The sequence below is a fragment of the Fusarium coffeatum genome (assembly GCF_003316985.1).
Source record: "Fusarium coffeatum strain FIESC_28 chromosome Unknown BRIP53273_contig_275, whole genome shotgun sequence".
Lineage (NCBI taxonomy): Eukaryota > Fungi > Ascomycota > Sordariomycetes > Hypocreales > Nectriaceae > Fusarium > Fusarium coffeatum.
The window spans coordinates 21797-36402 of NW_022158066.1; the positions used below are offsets into that span (position 1 = coordinate 21797).

At 49.8% G+C, this 14606-nt stretch overlaps 5 protein-coding genes across 5 annotated transcripts; 3 read left to right on the forward strand and 2 right to left on the reverse strand.

The window, feature by feature from the left end:
- Positions 1–500: 500 nt before the first annotated feature.
- FIESC28_09976 (uncharacterized protein) lies at positions 501–5194 on the forward strand (the record flags this gene model as incomplete). The annotated part of the gene is made up of 3 exons (XM_031164111.1): positions 501–968; positions 1034–4236; positions 4285–5194. 3 exons carry the CDS (start codon positions 501–503, stop codon positions 5192–5194), a joined length of 4581 nt encoding a protein of 1526 aa, XP_031011822.1.
- A 1231-nt stretch (positions 5195–6425) lies between these two features.
- Positions 6426–8339, forward strand: FIESC28_09977 (uncharacterized protein; the record flags this gene model as incomplete). Its single annotated transcript, XM_031164112.1, has 2 exons — positions 6426–6514; positions 6572–8339. 2 exons carry the CDS (start codon positions 6426–6428, stop codon positions 8337–8339), a joined length of 1857 nt encoding a protein of 618 aa, XP_031011823.1.
- A 519-nt stretch (positions 8340–8858) lies between these two features.
- On the reverse strand, positions 8859–11045 carry FIESC28_09978 (uncharacterized protein; the record flags this gene model as incomplete). Its single annotated transcript, XM_031164113.1, has 6 exons — positions 8859–8898; positions 8949–9378; positions 9428–9919; positions 9972–10409; positions 10456–10649; positions 10699–11045. 6 exons carry the CDS (start codon positions 11043–11045, stop codon positions 8859–8861), a joined length of 1941 nt encoding a protein of 646 aa, XP_031011824.1.
- A 1614-nt stretch (positions 11046–12659) lies between these two features.
- FIESC28_09979 (uncharacterized protein) lies at positions 12660–13792 on the reverse strand (the record flags this gene model as incomplete). The annotated part of the gene is made up of 3 exons (XM_031164114.1): positions 12660–13567; positions 13616–13688; positions 13745–13792. 3 exons carry the CDS (start codon positions 13790–13792, stop codon positions 12660–12662), a joined length of 1029 nt encoding a protein of 342 aa, XP_031011825.1.
- Positions 13793–14087: 295 nt separating this feature from the next.
- On the forward strand, positions 14088–14598 carry FIESC28_09980 (uncharacterized protein; the record flags this gene model as incomplete). Its single annotated transcript, XM_031164115.1, has 3 exons — positions 14088–14105; positions 14157–14444; positions 14494–14598. 3 exons carry the CDS (start codon positions 14088–14090, stop codon positions 14596–14598), a joined length of 411 nt encoding a protein of 136 aa, XP_031011826.1.
- Positions 14599–14606: the final 8 nt, after the last annotated feature.

The following is a 14606-nucleotide window of genomic DNA, read 5'->3' on the forward strand; positions in this document are numbered from 1 at the left end:
ACTCTAACTGGCTGACGGGGTGCAGTCTTGTCCAAAGTCCACCGTAGCTTTTTTCTTCCCTTTCTTGCCTTGCCTTGCCTCGCCGCCCCGTTCTTTCCATAGTGACCCATCCATTGCTTACACAATTCCCCTTGTACCGTACTTCCAGCCATCCAGACTTCTCTCGTCACCATCAACAACTTTACCCTACTCTCCACGTTCTCGTTTCACTCCCCTTCTACCATCGTCTTGACGACTTCCCAACGGCCCTGGCGACGCCGTTTACTTCAATAAAATAATCCACGCAGTCGTCGCCATTAATAGACTTTTTGACTGACGAGCAGCTGGTGTTGCTTCAATTGCACCTGCTCCATTCTCTTCGACACTGCCTTGTGCCATACAACAACACACCGTGCCGTTTTTGACCAGACGTATTCCGCCGCGCTCGACTCCGTCCCACTCATCTCTCTCAACCTGGCTGGCATCGAGGGGCCGATCGGGCGCTTGCCCGCGACTTCATCATGACCACAACAACAACCGCCGACGGTCATCTCGCCCCCGACGATTCTCAGCATCTGAGTGCTACTCAACGATCGCGTTGGGCCACCCAAAGAAAAAGCGTCAATAGCAGCAGTAACAGGCGCAATTCTATTCTCGATCGCATGGGACACAAGAAGACAGGCTCCAATGAAAAGAATCCCCCTTCTGACGGTTCCGACCCTCCCGGTGACGATGGACAACGACCGCAAGCGAATCCCGACAACCAGAACGGTGGTGAGGAGGAAGAGGAACACGAGAACCGGATGTTGTTCTTCAACCAACCCCTACCGAACGAATTTCTAGATGAGAACGGTGCACCCAACCAATCTTTCATCAGAAACAAGATTCGAACAGCCAAATACACCCCTCTGTCGTTTGTCCCCAAGAATTTGTGGTTCCAATTCCATAACGTTGCAAACATCTTTTTCTTGTTCTTGGTTATCCTGGTTGTAAGTTGACCGTTGCCTCTAAACTCTCTCATAGTCTCGTGAATAACCTTTGACCTTGTGTATAGATCTTCCCAATCTTTGGTGGAGTTAACCCAGGTCTCAACGCTGTGCCTTTGATCTTTATTATCGCAGTCACAGCTATCAAGGATGCCATCGAAGATTACCGACGAACTGTTCTCGATATTGAGCTCAACAATGCCCCCGTTCACCGACTACGAAATTGGAACAATGTTAATGTTCTGGAGGGCGACGTATCCCTTTGGCGTCAGTTCAAGAAGGCAACTTCCAAATTCTTCGGTGCAATCTGGCGTGCGACTCAATCGCTCTGGTCCAAGAAGGCAAAAGAAGAGAGGGCGAAGCGCAAGGCAGGGCCAAGCGAGGATGATGCTCCACGTCCCTCAGTTGAGACGCATCGAACTAGGCAGTCTATGCGTCAGTCTATGGCGTCGCCTTTCTCCGGACGAGAGTCCTTTATGTCTGCCCGAGAGGATATCCAGATGACCCCTGTTCCATCACCATCACCCCAGGCTACGCCACACGCCCATTTTGAGATGCCCGACCAGCAAGATGCTAAGCGCGCAGCTGCTCTGATGCAGATGAAATCGGATATCGTCAACTATCACCATCCTGCCGCGGGTGCTCGCTTCCAGAAGGACACATGGAAGAGTCTCAATGTTGGCGATTTTGTCCGCATTTATAACGACGAAGAACTTCCCGCCGACGTCATTATCCTCTCAACTTCTGATCCTGACGGAGCTTGTTACGTTGAAACCAAGAACCTGGATGGTGAAACTAACCTCAAGGTTCGCCAGGCTGTGCGTTGCGGCCGATCGCTCAAACATGCCAGAGATTGTGAGCGTGCCGAGTTCGTGGTTGAGAGTGAGGGTCCCCAGCCAAATCTTTACAAGTACAATGGCGCCATTAAATGGAAGCAACACGTACCCGGATACCTAGACGACGAACCCGAGGACATGACCGAACCTATCACCATTGATAACCTTCTTCTGCGTGGCTGCAACCTCCGAAATACCGAATGGATCGTTGGCGTAGTCGTTTATACAGGGCACGACACCAAAATCATGATGAATGCCGGTATCACTCCTAGTAAGCGCCCTCGTATTGCGAGGGAGATGAACTTCAACGTTGTTTGCAATTTTGGTATCCTCCTCATCATGTGTTTGCTCGCTGCTATCATAAATGGCGTTGCTTGGGCGAAGACCGATGCTTCCCTTCATTTTTTCGAGTATGGATCTATCGGTGGGAAGCCGGCAATGAGTGGTTTCATCACATTTTGGGCTGCCATCATTCTTTTCCAGAATTTGGTTCCCATTTCACTCTACATCACGCTAGAAATTGTTCGTACCTTGCAGGCTGTCTTCATCTACAACGACGTGGATATGTACTATGAACCTATCGATCAACCATGCATTCCCAAGTCTTGGAACATCTCGGATGATGTTGGTCAAATCGAGTACATTTTCTCTGATAAGACTGGTACCTTGACACAGAACGTCATGGAATTCAAGAAAGCGACTATCAATGGACAACCATACGGCGAGGCTTATACGGAAGCCCAAGCTGGAATGCAAAAGCGACTTGGTATCGATGTCGAGAAGGAAGGCAGGCGGGTTCGTGCTGAGATTGCTGACGCGAAGGTTCGTGCTCTAGCCGGTCTCCGTGGTATTCATAACAATCCGTTCCTCCACGACGATGCTTTGACATTCATTGCCCCTGACTTTGTCTCCGACCTGGCTGGCGAGTCGGGCCCCGAACAAAAAGACGCCAACGAGTTTTTCATGCTTGCACTAGCTCTCTGTCATACAGTCATGGCTGAGAAGGTAGATGGCGACTCTCCCAAGATGATATTCAAAGCGCAATCTCCCGACGAAGAAGCTCTGGTCGCTACTGCCCGTGACATGGGCTTTACTGTCCTTGGAAGCTCTGGTGAAGGCATCAACCTTAACGTGATGGGCGAGGACCGACATTATCAGATTCTGAACACCATCGAGTTCAATTCTAGTCGAAAGCGAATGAGTTCGATCGTGCGGATGCCGGATGGACGAATTATTCTCTTCTGCAAGGGTGCCGACAGTATTATTTATTCCCGCCTCAAACGTGGAGAGCAGAAAGAGCTCAGAAAGAACACCGCGGAGCATCTTGAAATGTTTGCTCGTGAGGGTCTTCGAACACTCTGTATTGCCTACAAGGAAGTTTCAGAGCAAGACTACCGAGCTTGGAAGAAGGAGCATGACGCCGCCGCCTCCGCCCTAGAGGAACGGGAGGAGAAGCTGGAGACTGTTGCCGAGCTGATTGAACAAGATCTATACCTTGTTGGCGGTACAGCTATTGAAGATCGGTTACAAGACGGAGTTCCTGACACCATTGCTCTCTTGGGTAATGCCGGCATCAAGCTTTGGGTTCTTACCGGTGACAAAGTTGAGACTGCTATCAATATCGGTTTCTCATGCAATCTCCTCAACAACGATATGGAGTTGATTCATCTGAAGGTCGACGAGGACGAGTCCGGAGAAATTGCTGACGAGACTTTCTTCGAAATGGCAGAAAAACTTCTCGACGACAATCTTCAAATCTTTGGCATTACCGGTAGCGACCATGATCTTGCCCTCGCGAAGAAGAACCACGAACCTCCGGCTCCCACTCACGGACTGGTCATTGATGGTTTCACTCTTCGATGGGTTCTCAATGATCGACTGAAACAGAAATTTCTCCTGTTATGCAAGCAGTGCAAATCGGTCCTCTGCTGCCGTGTTAGTCCTGCCCAAAAAGCTGCTGTGGTAGCCATGGTCAAAAACGGCCTTGATGTCATGACCCTCTCTATTGGAGACGGTGCCAATGATGTTGCTATGATTCAAGAAGCCGATGTTGGAGTCGGTATTGCTGGTGTCGAAGGTCGTCAGGCTGCCATGTCTTCTGACTACGCAATCGCTCAGTTTCGCTTCCTATCAAGATTGGTGCTCGTACACGGCCGATGGTCTTATCGCCGCTTGGCCGAGAGTATTAGCAACTTCTTCTACAAAAACATGGTGTGGACCTTCGGAATCTTTTGGTATGAGATCTACTGCGACATGGACATAACATATCTCTTCGATTATACATACATCCTTATGTTCAATCTCTTCTTCACATCAATTCCTGTCGCTATTATGGGTGTACTGGATCAGGACGTGTCTGATAAGGTATCCTTGGCTGTTCCTCAGCTCTACCGACGTGGCATCGAGCGACTAGAGTGGACCCAACTCAAATTCTGGTAAGTAACATTTCACTGATATTGCTATTCTGTGCTAATAAGGCAAAGGCTTTACATGATCGACGGAGTTTATCAGTCTATTATGGTCTTTTTCGTCCCCTACCTTCTCTTCATGCCTGGTACCTTTTTGACTGCCAATGGCCTTGGCTTGGAGGATCGCCTCCGTTTCGGTGCCTATATTGCGCACCCGGCCGTTATTACCATCAACATGTACATCCTGATCAATACCTACCGGTGGGATTGGCTCATGGTGCTCATCGTCGTCATCTCGGACGTATTCATTTTCTTCTGGACCGGTGTCTACACTTCTTTTACCAGTTCGGCATTCTTCTATGGTACCGCCGCCCAAGTTTATGGAGAGGCCACCTTCTGGGCATGTTTCTTCCTAGTGCCTGTCATTTGTCTCTTCCCACGTTTCGCTATCAAGGCTCTACAGAAAGTTTACTGGCCCTACGATGTGGATATCATTCGTGAGCAGGAGAGGATGGGCAAGTTTGCTCACCTCTATCAGACAGAAGAGACAGGCGACCCTCTTACCGCTGACACGAAGAGCGACAAGTCCAAGTCTTCCAAGAGCTCAAGGAAGTCCAAGAAGATGCCGAAGCATGTTGCTTACGGCAGTGTCGATGAGGATCTACGACCGATCTACCCCCCCTCAACAGCCACGAGAACGACGACATATAACCAGCACAGCCAAAATGGTAGTGACTCGACTAATTATACGGCGCACAGGATCTCGCTGGATGTACCTATGCAGGGTCGCCCTTCCATTGATCGTGCCCGGCCTTCCTACGATCGAATGCGGGCCTCGATGGACCGTGTCAGGCCCAGCTTCGAGGCTAGCAACGACTTCACGTCAGCAGCACGGTTATCGCGAATCGAATCGAGTCAATCACAAGTAGGACGTTTTCGTCCTCGCCTCAGAGGACTCTCGCTAACCAAGAGTGCCAACATATGAGAGGCGGGTTGTGGTTGCCACTACTTGATTCTTCCTGTCCTGCCCTCACCTCGCTGACAACACGGACCTGTTTTCTTGTTTTGGAGCTTTGTTTCTCTCCGCTTTTCGTTACTTTTGATATCCAGGCCTTTTCCAGTGGCCAGTGATGCACTTATGATCTGCATGAGCGATCTACGAGCTGTTCCCTCTCGTCTTTGTTCGTATGCTCATACACTGAAGCACGCAATAGAGGCAACGAGATCGGACCAGCTCTTTATTTTATTTTTATTTTACTGTCCTCCCACACTTTGCCTGGGAGGTTTGCTTTACATACGCAGGGCGTTATAAAGGGGCAACGCAAAAGGGGGGTTTGTTTTTCTGTATGAATTGTTTTTGGTGACTCCTGGTACTATCACTTTTTAGTCTTATTTTCTCCCCCAAAGTTTTCCTTCTACACTTTTCTTTTGCATCTTTAGAGCTGGAGAGCAGCAGCAAGCCCATTCCCTGACGAAGACTATTTCATTATTGCGCAATCAGAGTTGAGAGAGAAAGAAGAAGAGGACAGCGAGCAAGCGAGCCAGCGAGCGAGATAAGGATTGGGAAAGAGGAGATATTCAAACCAGAAAGAGAGAAAGAGTGGGAGACAGGATGCTCGTGGTAGTAGATAAGCAGCGGTTATATAATCAGGTTGTCCTTTATTCTGGAAACCAGACACGAAAATCAATAAGATGATATGCAATACAATTGCTGGACTTCAAATAACGACTGCGAGTGACTTGTTTAAATATGATGATGCTCCACCAACACTCGCTTTGTACGTACGAATGGTTCGATTTAGTAGTAGATACCTACTAGTAAGTTAGTAGTGGGTTTGGGCGAGTACGAATACGCTACCGGCATCGGTCAAGGCTTGGCAGGAACAAGTGTACAGAGTACTACCTGCCCTTAGGTACGTACCTGCCGATCACATCTAACTGGCCTGGGGTGTCAGAAAAGTTGACCGGTAAAGTATAAGAGACGAAATAGTGTAGTCACGTTATGTGGCTATAGAGTGGCGCTTAGACTACTTTATTCTGACGCCCCAAGCCTCATAGGACCATTTGTTTATTACCGTAGAACCGCAACTTAATTAACTTCACTCCCACTTTAAATCGTTCCGACTCGCATGAGCTCCAGCCGTCGCATGATATAAAGGGGCCTCTCAATTCTTTGGGTCAAAGATCTTCTTACCTTTTGGCAAACAGAATCGATCATGTCTGCACCTGCAATGGAGGCCCAAGAGCCTCTGCTCCTTGCCCTTTGGCGGCGATGCAGTGAAGTGGCGGCAGAGCATAACATCTCGTATGTTTTATCTCTTCAGCCATTGAATACGACCAACAAGCTAACACACCCCCTTAGACAATCTACCCTCTCTGCCGCTGGCACAGTTGTTGCTATCATCGCCGCTACCTTGATTCTTCGCATCACCAACGCCATTGCTGCAGCTTCCGTTTCAGCAGCCACCAGCCGTGCACGCAAGTACACCGTTCACTCACCCAAGGTCCCCGAGCCGTACACCACCGTCGATATCCCCTCTGTCAAGGTCTCTGGTAGCTCCGCAGTTCAATGTTATGCTCCAGCTACTGGTCAGTTCTTAGGACACATCAACCCTTCTACACCCGCAGCCATCGATCGCGCAGTTTCTGCTGCTGCGACTGCGCAGAAGAAATGGGCTGAGGCTACATTTGACGAGCGCCGTGCCGTATTGCAGTCGCTATTACAGCATGTCCTCGACAATGCCGAGGAAATTGTCAAGATTGCTTGTCTCGACAGTGGAAAAACTATGGTGGATGCCCAGCTTGGAGAAATTCTCGTTACAGCCGAGAAGCTTAAGTGGACGCTATCCCATGGCGAACAGGCGCTGCGCCCTTCGCGCCGTCCTACCAACTTCCTCATGATGTACAAGCGTAATACAGTTCACTACGAGCCTCTTGGTGTTGTTGCTGCCCTGGTCAGCTGGAATTACCCTTTCCACAATTTCATTGGTCCCGTTATCAGTGCTCTCTTCGCCGGCAACGGTATTCTCGTCAAAGTTTCTGAGCAGACGGCTTGGTCCAGTCAGTATTTTACCAATATTGCTCGCGGCGCTCTCATTGCTCACGGACATGATCCTCAACTTGTCCAAACCATCGTCTGCTGGCCCCAGGCTGCTGGCCACCTCACTTCCCACCCTGGCATCAGCCACATCACATTTATAGGATCGCAATCTGTTGCTCACCATGTCGCTGCTAGCGCAGCTAAGAGCCTTACTCCTGTTGTTGCCGAACTCGGCGGCAAGGACCCCTTTATTGTTCTGGACTCCGCATCTCGCGATCTCAAGCGTATCGCTGAAGTTATTCTTCGCGGAACCTTCCAAGCCGCTGGTCAGAACTGCATCGGTATCGAGCGAGTCATTGCTCCTAGTGCTATCCACGACAAGCTTGTCGAAATACTTTCTCCCCGTGTCAACGCTTTGCGACTAGGCCCCGATGTAGATATGGGTGCCATGATCTCAGATGCCTCATTTGACCGCCTTGAGGAACTCATTGCCGAAGCTGTTTCTCAAGGTGCCCGTCTGCTCGCTGGCGGCAAGCGTTACAACCACCCTGAATACCCCAATGGCCACTACTTCCAGCCGACTTTCCTCGCCGACGTCACCCCTGATATGCGCATCGCACAAAACGAGTGCTTCGCTCCTGTTCTTACCCTTCTCCGTGCAAACTCGTCCTCCCCTGAAGATATACTCTCTATCGCCAACGCACCCAACTTTGGCCTTGGTGCCTCCGTCCACGGCTCTGAGCGTGATCCCAGCCTTCAACCTATCGTTAAGGGACTTCGCGCTGGTATGGTCGCTGTCAACGACTTTGCAGTCTACTATGCTGTCCAGCTGCCTTTTGGCGGCGTCGGCGGTTCTGGTTATGGTCGCTTCGCAGGCGAAGAAGGCCTACGAGGACTTTGCAATGCAAAAGCTGTCTGTGAGGACCGCTTTGGTTGGTTGGGCATACGCACCGGCATCCCACCACCAGTGCAGTATCCCATCAAGAGCCAACCTGACAGTTGGAAGTTTACCCACGGCGTTGTTGAACTTGGCTATGGCGCCCCTATTAGGAAGCTCAAAGGCCTTGGCAAGATCCTGCAGAACATGTGAGCTGGCGGGCTGTGACAGACGCCAGAAGAGATATAGGAATTAAGGCAAGAGTACTGCATAAGCAAGTCGGGTTGAATTTTAAAAACATATTTGATCATGACTCTGTTAATCAAAGGATGAAATATTCTCATGAGTGATGAGTAGAAATGAATTGACACAGTCTTACCACACACCAACCTTTGCCCTATATACGCTCCCAATACCTTCGCAGAAGTCGAGTTTTCATCACACCTTGCCGATCAGGTGAGTAACAGAAGAATTGTCTTGTAAGACTTAGGCTACGATGATAAAGTAGCCTAAATGCTTATCGAAGCTAGCAATAAGACGACCAAATTATTTCGTCTCTTATGCTCTGTAGCCAATTCTATGGGCAGCTATGTTCTTTACTTCATCGTGATATGGATGGTATGCCGAATTCACAGGGAGCGTTCGAGTACAAGTCTGCCTTTCATGAAGATCTTGGCTATCTATTAAACTAGGCGAATTGAGATAGTCAGATCTGTTCTTGAACCTCCCTTGTTACTCTCCTTTGCCCTTGCCCTGCTCCAATATCTCGCGGCTGATGACTGACAACCACCCACTCAGCTCTGCGGCTGTAGGTGGACTCACCACGCATCGGCGGCAACAGTGGCAGCGTGGGACTTTTCACCAGTCCCCCAGGTATCCTCGCCAGCAGCGTTGGCACCGTTACCGGTACCCCAGGCATCACCGCCAGCACCAGTACCGGCGCCATCATCTCCACCACCCCAAGCAGTACCAGCATCGGCTCCATCGGCTCCATCCCCTCCCCAAGCTTCGCCAGCATCGCCAGCATCGCCAGCATCGCCAGCCCCAGCGTAGTCGTTAGGGTCGAAGTCTGAGTCGGCTTCAAATTTCAGGTTGGCACGTGCGTCGCCTTCTGGAACATACTGCTGCAGAAAATCAGGGATTTCCTGATTAGTCTCAAGGAGAGTGCGGGTAAGAACACTGCCAAGTGGTTCGTCTCGCTCAGAAAAGAAAGAGGTGGCTATGCCACGGTGCCCGATACGACCAGTTCGCCCTGAGTTATATGTTAGTGAATGGCAAATTGTGAAGGGAAATGATCGTACCAATGCGATGGGTATACTCCTCGATACCACCATACTCAAGAGAGGGAAGATCATAGTTGATCACGTGCCTAACGTTCTGGACGTCGATGCCACGGGCAGTAACTCCGGTAGCGATCAGAATGGGTGCGTTGCCCGACCGGAAGGCACGCATAGCGGCCTCACGCTCCTTCTGGGTGCGGTCACTATGCATGGACGTGACAGGCAGATGCATGTTGAAGAGAAAATCATCGAGGTTGTCAGCGGCCTGACGGCTGTTGACGAAGATGATCGTACGGATGCCATGCATCTCCTCGAGCAAGCCTACCAAAAGCTCTCGCTTCTCATGAGACTCGGCCTGAAGGACGACCTGTCTAATGTTGGCACTCGTGCTACCAGCACGACCAACACGGAAGCGGACGTGGGACGCAGCCAGGTAGGTCTTCGCGAGATCGCGCGCGGGCTTAGGAAATGTAGCCGAGAACAAGCTGAATTTGACATTGCCCTCGTCCTGCTCTATGATGATTGTTAGCAAGGGTGCTAGCTTGTTTGTGTCAGGCTCACTTACCGCCGCCAGACAGGATGGGGTTGAGCTCTTCAGCCCAATCGTCGTTCAGGAGTTCATCGGCCTCATCGATCACCATGTATCGCAGGCGACGAAGAGTCAGAACACGGGGACGTTGAATGAAATCAACGAGACGCCCAGGGGTTCCGACGAGAACGTCACAGCCCATTTGGAGTAGAGAAACCTGATGGCTGATAGGTACGCCACCGTACACAACGCCAGGTCGCAGCATGGTGCGATAACAAAGTTTTCGCGCCTCGTTGAAAATCTGCAGGGCAAGTTCGCGAGTTGGCACAACGATCAGAACCAGAGGCTCTGCGGTCACCTCGTCAACACCCTCACGGAAAGTGTGTGGGTTGGGTCGGAACGCCGCGAGCTTCTTGGCCTTGCCCATGAGCTTGCTCAGGATTGGAATCAGATAAGCCGCGGTCTTGCCAGATCCTGAGACTAAGTTAGCGATATTCGATGAATATTTCAACTGGCCTACCTGTCTGAGCGATTCCGATAACGTCATGCCCCTGAAGGATGGAGGGGATTGTGAACTTCTGGATTGGAGTTGGGTTGTCGTAACCGCAAAGTTCAACATTCTCCAACATGGCGGGATGAATGCCGGCAGTCTTGAAGCCCTCAATAGGGTCGATCTTGGTCGGGCCCTCTTGCTGGACCTCGATGCTGGCAATTCTGTGGAAAGGTTAGCCCTAGTAAGAAACCATAGGGTGAAGCAACTCACTGAGAAAAGTCAACACCCTTTCGATCATGGCGGGTCGAAGGATCTCCGAAAAGCTCAAGTTCAAGCTCAGGGTACTTGGGACCAACTTCACCATACTCATCCTTCCAGTCATAGGTACGGGCGGTGCAGCCCCAAGTCTGGGCATCATCGCTAGTGGCCATAGAAGTGTAGTCAATGGCTTCGGGCTCAGTCCACCGTCCACGGGACGCATCGTAACCCTTGGGGGGCCCGGGCTGAGCGTCGCCATTCTGGACCTGGGTGTTTTCTGTGCCGTTGGGAAAAGCACCGGCCTCAGCAGCAGAGGGGAGTGCCTCGGCCATAGGACCTGTTCCCCATGCGTCTGACATCGTGACTGAAACTGTAACTCCGATGGTTAGACAATCCACTGGAGTCACATGCAGAGAAGCAAGCGAGAATGGATATTGGAGATGGAGAAAACTTACTTCGAGAATTGATTCTGGGAGAAGAAAGCGGAGTTTTCGATGCGGTTCCTTTGCAAGATGGAAATGCAGACAATGCGCTACAGGGACAAGGGTCAACAAACTCTAGCCTCGAGAACGGAAATGAAGGAGAGAAGTCGACAAACAAGTCCAAGGCCGAGAGGCAAGTGTGGGAGTATGAGATGGCTACCCAGGCAAGGGCAGGGCGGAAGGAAGCTGGCGAAAGAAACGTACCTGAAAAGAGCTCTCCAATGGAACAGATGATCGATACAGATCACGCTGCTATACTCCTTCGGAAGTAGAAAGAGAAGAAACGACTTCTTGATCGGCTCAAAGAAGATGAGGTAGAGTAAGATGAGACACAGGATAAAGATTGAAGTGTGTATGTGTGTGGAGGAGAGAGAGAAAGAACGAGAGGGGGGAGGAAAGGGAAGTATTTATGCTGTTGCCTGGTGATGCACTTCTCAGCTTGTCAGTGATTCACTGCAGGAGTAAGAAAGGAAAGAAGAAAGGGGAAAGAAATGGAAGGAAGCCGCTGTTTGCTAGTCAAGGCAGGTGCCCGTGCCGCGTTTGCAGTGATGTGCAGGTGCCTGCCACTGGCAGAAATCTTGAGAAGTCTTAAGCAACGGCGGAGGGTGATGGGTACCTGCCTTAGTACCTAACAATGCGGCTAGCTGCCCGAGAAAGGAAAGGAATCCTCGGTGGGTAGTCAATCTGCTTGAGGAAGGAATTGCTCAAGGGTTGCTATTTGGTGGAAGCGGAATTTGGGTAGAACAATAAGATTGCTGTTGTGAATCGAGAGAATAACCAAGGAGAACTTCACCGCAGGCTGCCCCCCTCCGTTTCCTGTCAATCTATTTCACTAAAAAGTGCTAGTTATTATACGCTTGCATCATTCACTGCGAGTTGTACTTAATCGTATTGTTATTAGATACTACTAGATAGGATAAACGCCCAACTCCGGTTTACCAAGCTTGACACTGGGGATAGCAACCTACCTAGACACAATGCACTATCTTGTACTGATTTCAGTCATTGATCTTGTAGCATGATTGCATTGACTACTCGGCAGAACAGTCCCGACTTCAGTACAACTTGCTTAAGGTTTATCTGCCTTGATATGTGTTAGGTGTTAAATGTGTGCTGTGTGTTGAGAAGCGAAATAAATTCAACATTGGATTTTATAACATCAAAATCAGCACTTAAGCTAGGTACTTTCTTTTGACGAGAGGACAATGTTTCTGCTACCCGGGTAGTAGCCCATCTTCCAATTGATAACAAAACAATCAAGGTATTGCTACCGTAGGTATCTGTCTACCTTAAGTATTTGGGATATTTGAAAATCATTCAAGGGCCTATGTCAGATATGAGCAACCAATTTAGGGGAACCGAGAGAGAAAAGCAAACTTGGAATGTGTCACGCCCAGCCATAGAGAGGGTATTCGGCAACCCACAGGCATATCTAGAGATTATTGGGTGCGCTTAAGCCAGTAAATGTCATTAGAAAATCTAGTAAGCCTTTCACCAGAGGCTCAAGAGATCCTGGGTATCCATTGCCGTTGAACTCTCGTATTCGCCCATGCCATTCTGAAGCACTTGGTCAAGGCCTGCTGCCGCTCGACCGGTAGCGCCACCTTCTTTCTTTGCTTGATCCGTGCCCTTCAAGACTGCCTCTAGGAATCTTCGCTCGAAAACTCGTTGTCTCGCGTCGCGGCCAGGATACATTTCTCCTTCTTCATCTCGTCTAGTGCCGTATAGGTTGAGATGCTCGAAAGCATTTGAATCCTGTGGTATTCTGTACAAGCTGTCCCATATCTCTGACTCATCATCGGGAATTTCAGCTTCCGGTCGAAGGCCAGCCTCTATGAATCGTGATAGTGTGGTGATTTGGCGAGCGTATGTTGAAGCATCCTTGGCGCGCAGACCAGATTTCGCGCCAGAGGACCATCCGGCTTTTGAAGTTGTCAATGCCCATCCCATCATGGCACAGAAACTATTCAAGGTCTTCACCCAGCCACCGGGACACACAATCAAGTCGCTTTCTGCAACATCGAGAAGCCATTCCATTACACCCAGTGAGTCGTTGCTAATGTCTGCTGAAAGATGAGTCATGCCTGCACGAATGAACATGATGGCCTGTTCCACGCTATGTCTGACCTCGTCAGATGGGAGTTCTTTGAAAAGTTTGAGAAGCTGACTTCGAACTGGCGTTGAGCTATCCGATATCAAAGGGAGCAACTTGACAAGCACTGCATGTGTTCCTACAGGGTTGATAGGAGGTTCCGAAGAAAGTTGAGAAGTCAGATAGGCCAATGCTTCCCTCCTTTGTTTGTCCGATTTGGAAGAAGAAGCGAGTGACAGATTATGCTTGAATTGTTGAACGACATCGGGTGCGACTGTTGACAGTGACTGGTGTCCCATCACAATCGCTATGATGGTTAGTTATTGAGAGGTATAGACGATGAGATTTGGTTTACCTTTTGACTTGAAACTCGTGTCTGTAAAATTTGAAGCTTTCGGTTTATCCTTTCCAACCTTGAACTTGGGTTTCTATATCATATTTGTGAGTTCATGTTCCCATAAGACAGTGAGGGTCGATGCCATACTTGGAAGTCCTTCTGCTTCTCTCGCTTCTTCTTGTTGCTGGAACCCATGATGACGATTTAGTTGTGGATAGAAATTCGATAGGGTGATAAATTTTCAGTGATGTCTGACGACTTCAGTCCTGGTACTGAGATGCAGTTTGTATACTCCGTACTGAGATTTAGATTCTTCGATCATTAACTGATAAGATCTACTTTCCTGAATGGGTTTCTGAAATTTTAGCGGTGTCGGGTGGCAGAATGTACAATCTGCCCCGCGACGTCCCTCGGTCCTCTATCTAACCACGCCAGGAGCTGATAAGCCAGGTCTATCAAAGTAGCGCGCGCACCCAATAACATATTCGAAATGTCGGACTCGGCGCTGGTAAGTTAACTTGCAGCTTTTCGAGGGTTAATCCGACTTACGAGTTTCCAGGCCAACGGACATGATGCATTAGAGGAGAAGCTCGGTCGCTTGTCGAAGAAGCCTGGCGTTAAAGCCAGCATCGTCCTCGATCGCGCTACAGGCGCGATCCTCAAAACCAGTGGACAGGTCGACGCTCTTCAAACATCGAAGTCTCGGACTACATCCACGGCCACAACATTTTCCAATGACACCCCAGCGTTAGAGGAAAGCGAAACCCGAGGCGTCGAGCAGTTCGCAGCGATCGTCTGGAATTATGTGAATAGCTCCGGCAACTTGGTCCAGGAGTTGGATGGCGAGGTAAGGACAATCCCTGGCATTATGGATGTTCAGAGCTGATACTCGATAGGATGAGTTGAAGCTACTACGGTTACGGACACGGAAACAGGAGTTGGTCATTGTACCCGACCCAAAATACCTGCTTGTCGTTGTGCATGACACACCGCCAGCCTGAGCTTCGAA